General features: G+C 43.9%; 1 protein-coding gene across 2 annotated transcripts; it reads left to right on the top strand.

Annotated features, from left to right (window-relative positions):
- Positions 1–7157: 7157 nt before the first annotated feature.
- WDR61 (WD repeat domain 61) lies at positions 7158–18191 on the top strand. 2 transcript variants are annotated; one of them, XM_042473296.1, is made up of 11 exons: positions 7158–7205; positions 8470–8552; positions 8638–8665; positions 9858–9963; positions 12294–12466; positions 13819–13967; positions 14191–14284; positions 15153–15246; positions 16123–16215; positions 17701–17779; positions 17876–18191. In XM_042473296.1, exons 2-11 carry the CDS (start codon positions 8541–8543, stop codon positions 17963–17965), a joined length of 918 nt encoding a protein of 305 aa, XP_042329230.1. In that variant the 5' UTR covers positions 7158–7205; positions 8470–8540; the 3' UTR covers positions 17966–18191. The 2 variants fall into 2 exon arrangements, with proteins under 2 accessions (XP_042329230.1, XP_042329229.1); XM_042473295.1 differs by lacking the exon at positions 7158–7205 and adding an exon at positions 7308–7509.
- Positions 18192–18272: the final 81 nt, after the last annotated feature.

Raw genomic sequence — 18272 nt, 5'->3', positions numbered from 1 at the left:
AACTCTAGGATGCTATGGTTCTGTGATTTTTCCGAAATTTGGCCGTCCCATGCTTTGGGGCAAAAGAAAGCGTCCAGGCTTTTAAGAGCCACATTGATGAACTCCTGGTTGCACTAAGCTCAGCTCCTCTTGAGCTTTGAAAGGTGATCTGCTTCATAAAAGATGTACAGACCAGCCGCGCATCTCACTCAGCGCATCCCGGGCCACAATGGCACGCTTCTTTCCCTCCCGAAAGGCTAAAGTTTCCCATAGATGAAAACCAAGCACCAAGGAAAAGCCGATAGTGGCCAAGTTGTTTCCGACTTATGGAGAGTGGAATCATCCAAAAGACAGTTTCTCGACGTGAAATCAAGCGCCGAAAAATGGTTGGCGTATTTTGCCAGTAAATGCACGCACTTTTTGGCATGCAACATTAAAGAAACGGCTACATTAACTATAATTATTTTGAGTGTATTATTACAGATATGCTAATTGGTTCTTTATATTTTCAGAGGCTGTTGTATTAAATTGTACCATCGATAGTATGCGCAATTGATGTTCATATCTTTTGTTTTATGTACTATTATATTTTAAGGCTGTGTTTTTCCTTCGCTCTCTTTTACCTGTTTTTCTCCTTTGTGTCTTTTATATAGATTTTTATAATCGAGTTTTATAATTCTGCTTCATTTATGGGTATTGTACTTGCATTAAATGGCATTCACATGGTATCTAATATGGTATTTTATTCGTATTTTAGATTTATTACATTTTAGCTTTTTCTAATTTCTATAGAACTTCTATAGAATTTTACAACGTGTTTTTATCCGCTTTCGTGTTATTTTGAGATGGCCTAAAGCTAAAGGCTAATCAATAAATATTGATATTGATACTATTGATAGTACTTCTATGACCGCAAATGTCTCGGCTTTATTTGTGCGAACTCTCTCCTGTTAGACGAGGGCTTTTCTTGGCAAGGTTTATGGCCAAACCAGGGATTCGAACCCTGGTCTCCAGAGTCATAGTCCAACGCTCACAGGCCTATATATAAAAAGCAAATTGAATTATGCTGCAAGGTGCCATTTTCACTATTGAGACGGCAAGCAAGAAGAGGAGAGAGCCATTATGGTGGCGGTTGTGCGATTGCTAGGCCAGAGCAACATCCGCACTGCAGAAACAATCCAGTTTGAGACCGCTTCAACTGCCCTGGCTCAATGCTGTGGGCTTCTTCAGGATTTCTGTGGGCATTTTAGCCCCTCTCTGTCAGCGAGGCTCTGCGCGCCGCGGACACACTACAATCCCGGATTCCCTCAGCACTTCGGAACATGCATCAAGGCAAACATGCTGTGTCTGTTCGTTGTTGTTGTGTGTGTGCCTTCAATTAAGCAGTTAACCGCGGTGTGGTCAGAATGCATAAGCCTGCAGTAGTAGCATTAGCACCCTGGGCCGCCATCTACACTGCAAGAACTAATGGCAGTTTGGACGCCGCTTTAAGTGCTATGTTCCCATGCAGACTTCCAGTGGGGTGTCGTAGTTTGGTAAGGCATTCTAGGCCTCTCTGTCAGAGCACTCTTGTGACACAACGAAACTACAAATCCCAGGACTCCCATGGCAGCTCCAACGAGATTTCAAAAACCGCATTAATTCGCAGTGTAGATGCATACTTATTTATACTTTTATTATTTAATTATTTATTTGCATGTATCTCAGGGGTCTAAGTTCATACTGCAGCAATCAGTCCTATGGAATCCTGGGGCTTTGTGACACCAGCAGCTCTCGACACTGGGGAAGCTTCATGAATCTCTCACCAAACTACACCACCCGAGATTCCATCAGCATGGAAGCCATGTCATTTCAAGGGGTTGCCACACGAGACCCTTATCAGGATGCAGCTGTGGGAACGGGGGTGGTCGGGGGTTTTTTGCCGCAACTGGGTGCGTTCGGAAAATTCCACGTTATTTCGCCACACATACCATCATACCAGCCATTCGAATGGCCCACGCACCGCACTCACGGTGAATGCGCGCGGCGCGCCCGAACATGAGATGCGGACTGGCTCCTCTGGTTGGAGCGTGGGGGGCCAGTGGCGCGGCGAGGAAGGGATGGTGGCCGATGAGTCCCGGGAGTGGGGGGCTGGCTGGGCGGCAGCCCAGTGCGAAGGGGTCTGCGGGGGGTGTGGACGCAGCCCAGTCCTGAATTCCATCGCAAAAAGACCCCCCAGATTCCAACGCCGCCTGATGCCCTGCTGTGCGTGCCCACTTTCCCTGCCGGTGGGTCTTTCCTCTGTGCATGCGGCTGCTGTCCAGGGCAAGCCGGGGAGGAAGAAGGAAGCGCTCTGGGCTGGAGGGCGGTAGAGCTTGCACACTTTCTCTGCCAAAGCGGGTCTTAAATTCAGCCGCTTGTTTGGTGGGGTGCGGGGGGGGGGGGGGGAGGATTCTCCCAAGGACGTCTATCCAGGGGGGGTGCGGGGGTCGGGGACCCCCCCTATCAGGCCCTGGGGCGTTCAAGCTCCTTCCCTCCCCCCCTCCCCTCCATTAAAAGCACAGCAGGGACGCGTCGTTAACAAGCACCCTTCCTTCCTCCCGGCCCTGGCAAAGCCAGAAGGAGCGCAAGTGACCGCCCTAAACTTTTTGCGGGTGCCTGAGGGGGAGGATCTATGGATTTTCTGGAGAGTATGTTCTGTGTCCACTATCACAGCAGCTTGGCTCTAATTCGGCTCATTGCTATGGATTCTGGGAGGTGCACCTGTGTTCTGGGGTCCAGATATCACAGTGGCTCTATTTGGCTCATTGCTTGGAATTCGGGAGGTTGGAGTATGTTCTGGGTCCAGATATCACGCTTGGCTCTATTCGGCTCATGGCTATGGAATTTGGAATTGGGTTCTTTCTTGGGTCCGGATATCAAAGCTTGGCTCTATTCTGGCTCTTGGCTAGGCACAACACCACTTTTGTCTTCTTGCCTAGAAGTGAATTTCACAAAAGTTCCTCATTTTTTGTATCAGATGAGCACCTGTCCTCCTTTCTACAGCACGTTGTCCTATGTTTCTAAACCTTCGGGCCTGGATGACTGTAAAAACTGTCTTCCATTTGGTGGTTGTAGGATACTCACCACGATCCTCCTTTATCCAGGATACGGCACCACATTCAGCCCAGGAGGCCAATGTCAGAACATCCCCCCTATTATTCAGGGTGACCAGACTCCATCCTTTATCCAGGACACATCCTACATTTCTACCCAGGAGGAAATTTCAAAACACCTGCTTGCCAGCCTTCCTTGGGGCTGAGAGTGTGTGTACTTCCTTGCCTAGTGGCCGTTTCTTGGTTTTGTTCAAAGAGTTTGCCTTTGTCGGCCTTTCCATGAGGATGAGAGTGTGTGAATTCTTGACTAGTGGCGTCTTCTTGGTCTTGTCAAAGAGTTGCCTTTGTCGGCCCTTTCCCCCCCATGAGGCTGAGAGTGTGTGATCCTTGGATAGTGGGTCTTCTTGCTTTGTTCAAAGGCAGTTGCCTGGTTGTCGGCCTTTTCCCTGATGCTGAGAGGGCTGCCAGAGTGTGTGCGACTTCCCTGCGCTAGTGGGTTCTTCTTGCTTTGTCAAAAGGAGTTGCCTCTGTGCGGCCTTTCATGCAGGCGCTGAGAGTGTGTGACTTCCTTGGCTATGGGGTCTTCTTGGCTTGTTCAAAGAGTTTGCCTTTGTGGCCTTCCTTGAGGCTGAGAGTGTGTGACTTCCTTGGCTAGTGGGTCTTCTTGCTTTGTTCAAACGAGTTGCCTTTGTCGGCTTTCCATGCGGTGAGAGTTGTGACTTCCTGGCTAGTGGGTCTTCTTGTTTGTTCAACGAGTTTTGCCTTTGTCGGCCTTTCCATGAGGCTGAGAGTGTGTGATTCGCCTTGGGCTAGTTGGTCTTCTTGTTTGTCAAAGAGTTCCTTGTCGGCTTTCTGAGCTGATGAGTGTGGACTTCCTGCTAGGGTCTTCTTGCTTTGTTCAAAGAGTTTGCCTTTGTCGGCCTTTCCATGAGGCTGAGAGTGTGTGACTTACGCTGGCTAGTGGTCTTCTTGGTTTGTTCAAAAAGAGTTTGCCTTTGTCGGCCTTTCCTGAGGCTGAGAGTGTGTGACTTCCTTGCCTAGTGGGTCATCTTGGTTTGTTCAAAGAGTTTGCCTTTGTCGGCCTTTCCTGAGGCTGAGAGTGTGTGACTTCCTTGGCTAGTGGGCCTTCTGGTTTGTTCAAAGAGTTTGCCTTTGTCGGCCTTTCCATGAGGCTGAGAGTGTGTGACTTCCCTGGCTAGTGGGTTCTCTTGGTTTGTCAAAGAGTTTGCTTTGTCGGCCTTTCCATGATGCTGAGAGTGTGTGACTTCCTTGCCTAGTGGGTCTTCTTGGTTTGTTCAAGAGTTTGCCTTTGTCGGCCTTCCTTGAGGCTGAGAGTGTGTGACTTCTTGCTAGTGGTTCTTCTTGCTTTGTTCAAAAAGAGTTTGCCTTTGTCGGCCTTTCCATGGGGCTGAGGAGTGTGTGCTCCTGCCTAGGGGTTCTTCTTGGCTTGTTCAAAGAGTTTGCCTTCTGTCGGCCTTTCCTTGGCGGCTGAGAGTGTGTGACTTCCTTGCCTAGTGGGTCTTCTGGTTTGTTCAAGAGGTTTGCTTTGTCGGCCTTTCCTGAGGTGCGAGTGTGTGACTTCCTTGCTCTAGTGGGTCTTCTTGGTTTGTTCAGAGAGTTTCCTTTCCCCGGGGCGAGGGAACCATGGAGATCAAACAAATTTAGATGTGTGCATTTGTGTTGTGTTGGGGTTCTCTTGCTACCTCACCCTCATCCCACAAGCTGTCCCAAGCACCCACCTATCATGGGACTGTTTTTGGACTTGTGTTAAACATATTCCTCTTTTCTGTCTTTTCAGAACTACAGCATGCTGAGGACGACCTTTCTGGCGCTGGTTGGGGAACTTGATTACATCAATAAGGAAGACAAGCAATATTAAAATAAATGATTTTAATTTGCGTGTTAGGACTATTTTACAAGGGGAGAGGCCGACTCTACGCACGCGCAACTATACACACAGGCACACCAATTTACAAAAGACAGTATGGGGGCAAAAATAAAATAACTGCCGGCTGTTCCATCAAACCTGCAGGGGGGGGACGCATGCACACGCACCAACCCCGCACACACACACACACAGGGGCCGACGCGCACGCGCCACAACCATACTCACAAGCACACACCGAAACCAATGTATAATGAAGTGGAAATCAAGGAAAATACCTGCAACACACACACACCACACACCCACACACACACACACAGCCACCCACCACCACACACACACACACCCACCCACCCAACCAAAAAACACACACACACCACACCACCCACTAACCCAACCCCACTCCACCCCCACCACCACCCACCCACCCACCCACCCACCCAACCAAACAACACCACAAACCACACACTAAATACACTACAATTCCAGAAATCCCACAGGCTGTTCATGCCCCCCCCCCCCACAGCCTGTGGTGGGGAGGCGGCGCATCACCCCCTCCACGGGGTGGGGGATCTCGGGCGCTCGCTGCGGAGGCTGGGGGCCGTGGTGGTGACCCCCCACACACCGTGCGTCAGGTACCGGAAGTCGTTGCTGCTGTCTTGGTCGCTCAGGTCTTGTACTGCCCCTTTCCAGGGGACCCAGGCGCTGCACCAAAACTGCCATGTTGAATTACGAATGTTGTTTAGACAGTTCCCATTACTCCTGCGCCCCCCTCCTTTAAATGTTTGTACTGGGTGAGTTTGGATGGGTGGGCGGGTTTTGGTCGTTAGTGGAGACCACACACCCTTGCGTCCAGCCTGCCACGAGGCTGGAAACTCGGCCCAAGTTGGGCGACCTGCTCCGCCAGCGATGGCTCTTGGCCTTGAGGCTGGTCTGCAGCGGGTGGTCCTCCAGCTCTTCCCTCAGCATCATCTCGAGCAGACGGGAAAAAGGTCGCAATGCAATATTGACTACCGAATCGGTTGTGTATGACACCCACCATCAACTCACGGATCCTGACAGGAGAGCCGTGTTAAACTAATTGCTGGGAACACCATGGAGGCGAGCATGTTTTCTGCTGACCCACAGATTGGGCCGCCAGACTGCAGGCATTAGGCACATTTTCCACACAGGTGTGTGTTCATCTCCCTTCAGACTGTAGTGAGTCGCTCCGTCCTTCTGTTAAGTCTCTAACCAATTGCCTGGGATGACCATCTGGAAGAATGTGTTCGCGGTGGGAGATCGCAGGGTGCCTCACTATTCCAGGCCCTGGATGATTCCATGAAACCCAAGACGAACCACTAGATTATGCCCCATATACCGTGCCCCTGGGTTACGAAATTAATTGTTCCGCCACGGCGTTCGTAACCCGATGCCTCTTTCGACAAGCCGAAAAGGGTTCCGTTAGCGTCTGGCAAGCGCGCGTTTGAATTTCGCGCCCGAAAAAATTTCGTAACCCGAAAAAACCTTCGTATCCCGGAACAGTTTTTTCCCAATCTAACGCTTTTTTCGTATCCCGGACATTTCACGAATGCGATCATTCGATTGGGGTCCCACTGTACTTATATACAGTCTCTATACACCTTTATAGGCATGTGTATATTAGATGTATGTGTGTCTGGTGTGTTTGTTGACGTGGCATACAAATCATTGCCAGGGGTAGCTATTATAGAACTTCTGTATACGCGCGCGCCCCAACATCAGTCCCAATTAAAATGTTAATATGCCTATGTATCCCACCACACCACTGACTCTTCCGTGAGGATGGGGTGGGCCCCATCATCTTACCTGCTCCGGTCCGGATCTTCCCGTGGGCTGGGCAATCGCGGCAAACCATGTGCCTCCCACGACGTCCTATTGGATGAGAATTAGCGGTAGGGTTTAGTACGGGGAAGATATCAACCACAGATGTCGGGCAAAAGTAAAAAAAACAATATTTCTGATAGGTGATTGCAAAACACAATACTCACCAGCAGCAGCAATTTCTCCTCAATGGAGGGGCCCCCGGCAATTTCATCCACCAGATGCCACATCTAGTGTTTGTAGGAGAGGATGGAAAGCCGCTGCTTCGAAAGAGAACCAATCTGGGCCGCAGTGCCTCTCTGCCACCGGTGAAGACGAGAGCAACACTTCCCTCCCTTGAGCCTCAGAGGGCGCTCTAGACTCTAGTCTCCTCTATGGGACGCTTCCTGACGTCATAAGAATGCGCGGGAGCTGTGAATAGGACGGTGGAGTCGTCAAAGTAATGCCGGGCTGGTTTTTTTGGGGGGTCGTGGGCAATGGGGAAAAAGGGGGGGCGCTTCGGCAAGTGGAGGGTGAAAAATGGGAGTCGAGGCCTAGTGAGGCCTGCTAGGCCTCGTTGCCATGGCAACTCCCCCCATTTTCCCTCCTCAGCTGCCTTTGAGGGCTGAAAATGGGGTGCAACAAGGAAGAGAAAGCTTGGTTTCCCTTCTCCTTCAATTTATTTATCACAAATAGGAAAGAAAAATGACTTGTTGGGACCTTTCCCCTTGTTGCTCTTTCAGAGAAAAAGTAACTTCTCCAAGCTCTATTTATGTATTATGTATTATTTTTATTATTTATTTATTTATTTATATTATTTATATTTATTTTTATTATTTTTTGTTTATATTATTTTTATTTATTTTATTATTTTTTGTTTATATTATTTTTACTTATTTTATTATTTATGTTATTTTTATTTATTTGTTATTTATTTATTTATTAGTTTGTTTGTTTGTTAATTTTTATTAATTTTATATTATTTTTTATTTATTCCAAGCCTGGTTTTGGGTACATCTACACTGTAAAATAATAATAATAATAATAATAATAATAATAATAATAATAATGCAATTTGACACCACTTTTAAAGCGCTCTAGCTCCATCCTATCCTGGAATTATTTATTATTATTATTATTATTATTATTATTATGGTATTTATACCCAGCTCTTTGGCCCTAAAGGCTATCAGAGCGGCTTACAATTATGATTTTTAATTAGACGGTTCCCTGCCCTCAGGCTTATTATTAAGCTTTATTTATATAGCGCTGTAAATTTGCGCTTTTCAAAACTAGGACTAAAGAAATATATATATAAAAAAACAAAGACTGTGTATATATTAGTAAATGGAGACAAAATCAAGGCAGTCCAAATAGACAGAGAAACAATTTATCCTCCTTATTATTATAATGGGAGGGTTAGGGAAGGGGTTAGGGTTATAAAGCTCTTATATGATATTGTATTGATATTGTATTTTATTGGTTTATTTTAATGTAAGCCGCTTTGATCGTTCGGATGAGCGGGATATAAATAATAATTATTAATATTATTACTATATTTATTTATATCCCGTCCTTCCCCCAAAACGGACTCAGGGTGGCTCACAACATTAAAAAGCAGTACAGTGCCTTCCCATCCAGCAACAGACTCAATAACTCTACTCTGTTCTTGTATCTTCACTGAACATTTGCCTATTTTGCCTTTTGCAGTGATTTCTAAACCAAGCGTCTCCTGTTTCCTCATCCGACCGTTTCCATGCATCTTTGGTTCTTATGAAGAAATGACGACTCAGGTGAGTACATGACAATTATTTTCATTTTCTGATTTGCCTTTTGTTGCTTCCTAACACAGATGTCCATCTTTTCCCACCTTTCCAGTACAGTATTCTCTTCAAGCAAGAACAAGGTGAGAATGTAATACTTTTTGGTATATTGTTTAGGATATTTTTTTAAAAAAATGCTGTCAAATTATGCGCATGAAAGAGAAAAGGTCTTTTAAAAGAATTCTAAGCATTACGTTGTAAATATTATGTGATAGAAAGTGCAATATTCCTGCAAAGTGAAATATCACCCCCCCCCCACACACACAGAGATGCCAAAAACCTCAAGCCCTATTCTTCTCAATGGCAGTGTGGTGTGTGTGCACCCGCTAGCATGGCTGCATGCATGCACTGCCATTGGGGACAATGAGGGCTTGCTGTCTGCAAGTGCTTAAATGTATCAGATATTAATAAGGAGGCCCCACTGTATATTAAAAGTGTAACATTTAAAACAATATGAAATTATTTTTTAAAACTATACCAAAGTAAAGCCTATTTGACAGTGGAACGCACTCCTTCCTCAGAGTGTAGTGGAGTCTCCTTCCCTTTAAGCAGAGGCTGGATGGCCATCTGTTAAGGATATTTTGATTGAGAGTTCCTGCATGGTAGAATGGGGTTGGACTGGATGGCCCTTGTGGTCTCTTCCAACTCTATGATTCTATGAAAGTTATAAAATAAATAAAGCACCCAACCCCAATAAAAAGCCTCCCTGGGCACAATTACATGTTAAAACCCTACTGAAAAAGCTCTTTGCCTGCTAGTGAAAGTAAAGCAGGGAAAGGGCCAGGCTAGGCTCCTGTGGAAGCAGCCACAGTGAAGGCTTTCTCTCAAGTCCTCACCAAGTGAGTCTATGATGGTGGTGGGACCGAGAAAAAGCCTTCCCCTGTAGAGCTTAGAGGTCTTTCGGGTTGATATGGGGCAATATATAGTTTCAGATAGGGAAGATAGGGTTTTCAGACAGTCTGGACCTAAGCGTAGGTATCAGTTGGTGATGTACAGCCTCCTGTAAGGTAAGCAACCATTCCCCAGTTCTTACTACATGACTTATTCCCTAAGCTCTTGGCACTGTAGGAAACAAAATATGCACTTTCACAGTGTAAGCTTGTTCTTTGGGAAGAGTTGCCCTAGCACCAGGATACGCAAATAGTAGTGATGAAAGCATTTGTTTATTTATGGGTTAGCACATATCAACCCATTTTAGGTTCCTCTTCAGCGGTATGTTGGTTCAGATGGGACTGCATTGATAGGGATTGTGCTTTCAAAATGTTTTTTTCATAGCACACGATGACGCCATTTGGTCAGTTGCTTGGGGAAGAAATAGAAACGACGGCTCGGAGACTGTTATCTCCGGCTCCCTGGATGACCTCGTGAAAGTCTGGAAGTGGTAAGTTCCTAGTTTGGTGGTGTTAAAATGAACTATGAAGCAATCAGGAATATGGTTCATTTGTATAATGGGATAAGTCGGAGTTCTTCAGGAATAAACAGTATGGCTCTGCTTGATTGCTCCTGCGTGCAGCCAGAATGGCTGAACAAATCATGAGGTTTGCTCCATGGTTGATTTATCATATTGTTTGGCTGTAGAAAACATCTCTCTTTTTTGCATGGTGGTGGTGGGGAGTTGTTGCTTCCCAAAAAGCCAGCAAAAGAAGCCAAGAAAAAAATATGGATTCTTTCCCTAAGGAAGTTCCTTGCTGCTAGACAGCATGATAAACCCACCACAGAGCAAAGCTTGAGAGTTGTTAGATTCTCTACTGCTTGCAGTGACTGAATACTAGCACACTCTCTCCAGGATCCTGTTCGTGACATACACAGGAGCTACACAAGTGTAGTGATTTTATTTTGCAGTTGTGCAGTTGTTGTATTCAGCTGATGGATGTGGTATCATTGCACATGCAATGCCGTATGAAAGTACACAGTGTGAATGCCTTCATGCATTGCCTTTGTGCATTGGGCAATGCAGTTTCACAGTGATTTGTCAGGCATGTATTTATTTTTGGTCCACATAGTTTTACTGTACTGATATTCATGTTAGGGGCTGTGTAACACAACTCTGCTCCATATTTATTTGCTGAAATGATGTAGAGTCTAGGCCTGTGTGTTTGAGGCACTCCTATAGGTCTGTGGCTTGCTCTGTAATGGGAATGCATCCATTTTGGTCTTGTAATGGTTCCCTTAGCATCATAGCAAATATTTGCTGATATATCTTTACTTTCTGTGAATAAATGTGCACAAACATTTGGAGTTGGGATATGAGTATATATGTTTATGTGGATAGAGAAAGAGGGAATGAGAGAAAGAGAGAGAGCCTTCCTTAAATGTCAGGTCACCAAATGTAATCCCAGCTAGTATGACTAGTGGCCACAGGAATGCCGAGAGTGGTAATCCAAGGCCTAAATCCATTTGTTAGTCCCAACAAGATTAATTGAATTAGTGGCACTGCATGAGTATTAACACAATAAGTTCCCATTGATTCTGTTAGTCTAATCTAGTCGGCACTAATAACTGGAATTTGGCTGAGTACATCTGTTTGGGGAAGCATGATAGATTCTGTATCAGTGGAGAGGAAGAAATCTTGCTGGATTATTCCTTAAAGGTTTTTAAGGAAAGGACTTTTAAGAAAGTATTCTGTACAGTATTGTTTTAAGTGTACTCTTTGTAACCGCTTTCTGCTATTTTTAACTGTGTGCTTTAGACAGTTTTAACTTTGTGATTAGTGTAGTGCTATTTTAGTGTTGGTCTTTTGCATGTTTTTAGCTATCTTGTGCTTGTTTTCATTTTTAAGTTCCAGTTTATGGAGAAAGGCAGGGTATAAATAAATATGATTAAAAATGTTAACAAAACCAGGAAAACACCTTTAAAAATATAAGTCAGGCTTCCTTAACATACTGCAGGACCTATTTTGTTAATCCCTGAGAGATTTCATAGAATTATGGAGTCTTGGAGTTGAAAGAAACCACAAAGGCCCCTTAGTTCAATCTCTGGCCATATAGGAATACCTGCCTACAGTGGCTTTTCCTAATGTTTCGGTGGCATCTTTTGTAATTTCACTCTAGTGAATCTATTGATCTGCAGAGCAGCAGAAAACAAGCTGGCCCCATCTTCTACATGGCATCCCTTCAGATATTGAAAGATATCTATCATGTCACCTCTCAGTCTTCTCCAAGCTAAATATATCCAGTTTCCTAAGTTTTTCATCACAGGAATTTATTTCCAGGTTGCCTTGGTCACTCTTCTCTGGACAAATCTTGCCAAGAAAACCCTGTGATAGGTTTGCCATAAGCCAGAAACAAAAACTCACAACAACAAATTTGCTTTAATGTTTTGTAAGCTGCCTTGAGTCCCAGTACTTGAGGCAAAGGCAGAATGGAAATGGATAAAATAATAAAAATGGACTACCTTGGAGGGTGGTGGACCGTCCATCAATGGAGATATTTTAAAAAGGGCATTGGATCTAAACCATCCCTCAGGAGTGCTTTAGATAGGTATTCTTGCTTGGCAGGGGTTTAGACAAGGTGGCCCTGGCATTCCCCTCCAACTATGATTTTGTGAGTAGCAGAGGACCAGATAAGGGATGGCGACAAAGTATTAAAATCAAAATTATTTTCAAAATTGAGAAATTCTTTGAATTTCAGCATGTGTTCCTCAGTGTAACACGGGGGCAAAACTACTCACCTTCCCCCCCCCCTTTTCTCCTTCTCCTTTTATTTTGCAAAGGAACGACGAAAAGTTAGACCTCAAGTGGACTCTGGAAGGCCATCAGCTGGGTGTGGTTTCAGTGGACATTAGCCACTCCGGAACCGTTGCAGCGTCCAGTTCTTTAGATGCTCACATCCGTATCTGGGACTTAGATACAGGCAAACAGATCAAGTCCATAGACGCTGGACCAGGTGAAGTTTGGGAATTCTCTGCTAAGGTTGTATTCAAAGATATAGCCGTGTTAGTCTTCAGAATCAGTATCTAGAGATGATGATGATGATGATGATGATGATGATGATGATGATGATGATGATGATAATAATAATAATAATAATAATACATTTTATTTATAGACCGCTATTCCGCAATGATCATAGCGGTGTACAGTACAAAAATGAAATACAATACAATACAATACAATACAATCTCTCTCCCTCGAGATGGTGGCTGAAGGGAGGTCTTTTCTTCTTCCAGGCAGGCCTGGTGGAAGATCTTGTAGCACCTTGGAGACTAGCTGGAAGAAAGTCGGCAGCAGATGAGAAACTAGACTGAAGTCTAGGAAAGCTCATGCTGCCAACTTCTTTCTTCCAGTTTGTCTCAAAAGTACTACAAAATCTCTCTAGATGCTGCTAAGGTTGTGTTTATCCTTTGCACCTGAGTGTTGATCTGTAGGTGAATCAGAGCTTTGAGGAATGGGATTTTCTTTTCTCCTAACACCTTTCCCATTATCTGCTCTGGAGGATCTCTCAACCATCCAAAACACATTTCAAGGGTATGTGGAACAAGGGTTTCTCCAAGAGTGTTGCTACTGAGGAGGGCAAAATTAGGGCATGGCTCCCAGGAGGATTCTCTCCCCTTTATTAAATTTTCCTTCAGTTCCCAAATTTCTTTCACTGCAGAGAGTGAGCCGTTAAGAATCATTTACTTCTAAAACTCTACAATTTGCTGTGATCACCTTCACTTGCTCACTTTGCCTGCCCCTTTGCTTTGGATGGCTAAACAGCATTTCTAAATTCAAAGGCATTTCCATGTTAGTCTGGAAAATCAGTATGCAAAGGGATCTTGTAGCACCTTTGAGACTAACTGAAAGAGAGAAGTTAGTAGTATGATCTTTCATGAGCTTGAGTCTACTTCTTCATATGCATGTGTTTCTAAATGTTCGACTGAGCTTTTAAGTCCTGCAATGCTAGAAATTTGGAGAATGAGGGGAAATGTATTGAGAGGGCAGCATTCCTACGGATTTTTATGGATTTCTCCCCTCCTTTCCCCACCAGTAGCATGAGCTAAATGGGTTTCTTCTGATCTATTCATTTGCTATTTCCTCTTCAATGACCAAGTCAACTGAATTTTAAATTCCATAGTTAGCAGTCTGTAAAATAACCCTCATCCAGCTGAAGTTAGTCATGACAATTGAAGTCGAATCTGAGTGGGAGGATAGTTGACATGTTCAAATCTTCCACTTTCTTGTGCAACTAGGAACACATTGACATTGTACTGTATAGATATTGGATGTTAACCATTTTCCCTCCTTCCCTTGATGCAGTGGATGCCTGGTCACTGGCTTTTTCACCCGATTCCCAGTACGTTGCAACAGGCAGTCACATTGGGAAAGTCAACATTTTTGGTGTCGAGACTGGAAAAAAAGAATATTCCTTGGACACCAGAGGCAAATTCATCTTGAGTATTGCATATGTAAGATTCTTCTCTGTGTGTTGTCATCTAAAAAGTGCTTGAGCCGGTTTCTTTTACCATCACTGATTATTAAATTACTTGCAGACACGCTGTTCCATTATAATAGTTTTAAGGTTTATGCCTTAAAAAAATATAGAATAAAACTTATTAACATCTGATATGTTGGCTTCCCACTGCTTTTGTTTGGGCAACTATTAACGGTGCTGATCTGTGTTCCTTGCAGAGCCCAGATGGAAAATATTTAGCCAGCGGAGCTATAGATGGCATTATCAATATTTTTGATATTGCAACCGGAAAACTTCTGCATACGTTGGAAGGTAAGGCTCTGAATGTTATTAGTGAATCATTGCATGTCTCCATCCGACTCCCTCACCTGGGACTCTTCCCAGCTGATGTTTTTTTTTGGGGGGGGGATGAGAGAAGTGAATTGCACTTTGCTTTACTCATCTAATGGGTTTCTTAACAATGGCTTCTCTTCCACACATTGACAAACTGGTTCAGGAGCGACGGTGGCCAAGCAGTCTGTTTGAGGGCTGGGATAGTATTAGACAGATCCCATAAAGATGTGGGACAGTGTAAGACTGGGGTGGGCAAAGTGTGGGCATGTAGCTCTTGGAAGTCTTAGGTATGGCCCTTGCGACCCTCCAGAAAATCCTGTCCCCAATTTTTAAATTTTTCTTTCAGGGTAATTCTTGTGTGCTTTCTTTTGTTGTCAAGCATCTGGCCAAATTCTGCCCAAACCTCAAAAAAGTGCTTCCTCAAACTTAAACAAAAAAAGGGGTGGGGGCAATGCCTAAAAATTAGCCAAAATGGCAGCTGGAAGTGTCACTTTCAGCATGCCGAAACATGCTGGTTTGGACTGCAGGATGGATGGAGGAAAGATGGTTCCTGCCCGGTGTACAATTGCCCTCCTTTGGTGTAAGGTGTAATCATATTAAAATAGTGATGGATCAGACTGAGAAAACCAGCATGGGGTTGTGGTCTGAGTGTAGGACTAGGATGCTGGGAGACCAGAGTTCGAATCCCCACTCAGCCCCAGATACCCATTGGGCAATCCCTTTCTGAAGATACCTGTCCAAGAAAACCCCATGGTAGGCTTGCCAATGGATCGCCATAAGTCAGAAACAACCTGATAAAACAACCAGAAACACAACAGATAAAATGTGACATTATTTTGTATTTCAGGCCATGCTATGCCTATCCGTTCCTTAACATTTTCCCCTGACTCTCAGTTGCTGGTCACTGCTTCTGATGATGGCTATATCAAGATTTATGATGTGTAAGTGGTAAGATTTCTGTGCCAAGGAAAGCTGGCATAAAAGGGAAACTGATCCAGTTGGCAGCCATTGCTGCATTTTGTGGTTGAAAATGGCAAAATTTGATTATATTTTCTCTATGCCTTTATTAATTTTTATTTGTCCCAAATCTCCCACTATTCAGACTTAATGGCTGACCCTGCAGTTCTAATATTATGAGAAACCCCTCTCCACTTTTTCCGCACCATGTCTATGATATCCTTCCCGCATTTGCTTATTTCTTCTTTGGTCTCTTTGAATTATACAGTCGGCCCTTCTTATACACGGATTTTTTATACACGGATTTAAGCATACACGGTTTGAAAATGTTCCAAAAAAGTATAAATTTACCTTGATTTTCCATTCTTTATTAGGGACACCATTTTGCTATGTCATTATATTTAATGGGACTTGAGCATACATGGATTTTGTTATACACGGGGGATCTTGGAACCAAACCCCAGCGTATAACAAGGATCCACTGTAGTTATAGCACCTTGATTGCAGGTTAACTGCTGTGGATCCTTCATGTGGAATCTGGGGATCTGAAGCTTAGGGAATGGTATTACGAATTCTCAGACTGGGGATTCAGGTCCCTTGCTAAACTATAGATCCCAGGATTCCACAGGATGCAGGCAAGACAGCGGAATGAAAGTGCTATAACTGTGAAGTTGGAAAGAGGCCTAGATTGCTCTTCTTCAGAAACCAAAGTAACATTTCCTCCTATAATTGTTTTAGTTCCTTTCCCGGGTTCCCTTGTTCACTAAGTTGTCATTATAAAACTCCTGAAACACGTCTCTAAGATAGTTGCTTTCAGGTGTCCCCCCCCCCCCAACCATTATTTGTTTTTTTCCCCACAGACAACATGCAAACTTGGCAGGCACCCTGAGCGGCCATGCGTCCTGGGTATTAAATGTCGCTTTCTGTCCTGACGACACCCACTTTGTTTCCAGGTATGTAAAATATGAATATTCCCTGGATCTGCTTGTTATGTTTCTATTTTTATTTTACTTTCCCTCTAAAGAACACAGAGTGTACACTGTTTCTCCACACGCCCAGTTGCCTTGCTTTGCATCCCAACAAACCTGTTAAGGTCAGATAGGCTAAGCAGTGGAGGCTGGTTCAAAGAGATCCAGAGAACTTCTTGGTGCAATGGGGATGTTAATTGGGGGGCTTTCTACAATATGCAGTCATATTGTATGGAAGACATGCCCTATGAGGAGAGACTTAGGGAGCTGGGTATGTTTAGCCTGGAGAAGAGACAGTTAAGGGGTGATATAAAAAAGCCGTTTAGGAATTTGAAGGGGTGTCATACTGAGGATGGAGCAAGCTTGTTTTCCGCTGCTCCAGAGAATAGAATGCAAAGTATTGTGGAGTTTGCATTTTAGGGTGAGGTATTTAGATATCTGAGCCAGGGTTATGGCAAGACTTAACCAGGCAACAAAACCCATAGAATATTGCTATGGCAATTAGCGATTATCGAGCTATAATGGTGCAATTTGAAAGGGCATTGGGTCTTTGGGATGATTGTTCATACCAGCCGCACATGCTTAAGCGTTTGTTGGTTTGGGGAGTAGAAGATGTAGCCACTTGACAGGACATTCATGGGTTAAGTGCAAGCGGTTGCAAAACTGGTCCATGGAAAATCTATCAATGTATTGTCTTAAGACCCAGAAGTAACTTAGTAAATCTTTAAATGTGGCTTTAGCACAGGGGCAGGAATCATGCAGTCCCTCCAGGTATTACTGGTGTGCAACTCTGGCAGTTGCAGTTCAGCATCTGGAGCACTGTTTCTGTATACAGAAGCTACTGTAAAAAAAGCTTGATTTGGGATGCTGTGTATTTGTTACTGTCAGATCCCCTAACAATATATTGATACATTGCATCACTGTTAAATATACAATACGTCAATTAGGAAAGCATGACAGAGGTTCATCCAAATGTTTATCTTTCTGGGCTTCCATAGGAATAGTCCTGTTAATCCGAAGCAACAGGCTTGTCTTAAATCCAACAGCCTGGCCCCTGCCTTAAGACTTATCTAGTCAGACTTGGCAGATTTTGTTTTCCTTCCCTCATCACTGGTGTGCAACCACTACTGTACTGCATTTAACAGGATTCTAGCCAACATTTTTCAGTTCATAGGTTTCTAACTGATGCTTTACATTGCTGAAGTGATAGAATTCAAAGATATAGCCATGTTAAGTATGTAGAGACATCTTGTAGCACCTTTGAGAATCACTGAAGGAAAAGAAGTTGGCAGGAGAGGACAGGACAGGTCATGCTACCAACTTTTCTTTTGGTTAGTCTCAAAAGTGATACAAGATCTCTCTACATACCGATTGCTCAAGTGTTTAGACTATGCATGAAGAATTTGTCGTAATAGCCTTGGTTGTTAAATAGGATGAAACTAATTCATGTTGCTTGGTTGCATTTTCCAGTTCATCAGACAAAACCGTCAAAGTGTGGGACGTGCCTTCAAGAACCTGCGTTCATACCTTCTTTGATCATCAGGACCAGGTATATGAAGACTCTTTTACTTCAGTAGTTTTCCAGCATTGGAACCCACTGAGGTCACTAATCCCACGGTGGGTTTGTCTTTCTTCAAATTCACAGGTCTGGGGAGTGCAGTACAATGGAAATGGTTCAAAAATAGTCTCTGTTGGCGATGACCAAGAAATCCATATTTATGACTGTCCAATTTAATAGTTCTTTGATTATTGTGGATTGCTGGAAGACTGTATGTATGTAGCATGTTAACAAGTGTCCTGGTAATTCAGGGTTTCTTTTGTGTGCGCAAAACATTTAGATTTTGAAAAGTAACATTTTAATCAAATACAATAGGAACTGTGCTGTTTATGTATGTTTAAAATTACAAATACTGTCAGGATGCAATAAAAACATTTCCATTAAAATATGCTGTCTGTGAGAAGTGTTTAACAGTGTGTATCATTTCAGACAGGATCTGAAAACTACATAAAGAACTATTCTCAGTGCTTGGCTGAGGAAAAAG

Source organism: Sceloporus undulatus, chromosome 6 (genome assembly GCF_019175285.1).
Source record: "Sceloporus undulatus isolate JIND9_A2432 ecotype Alabama chromosome 6, SceUnd_v1.1, whole genome shotgun sequence".
NCBI classification, from domain to species: domain Eukaryota; kingdom Metazoa; phylum Chordata; class Lepidosauria; order Squamata; family Phrynosomatidae; genus Sceloporus; species Sceloporus undulatus.
The sequence above is the reverse complement of the archived record's forward strand: the minus strand, read 5'-3'. Positions and strand labels throughout refer to the sequence as shown.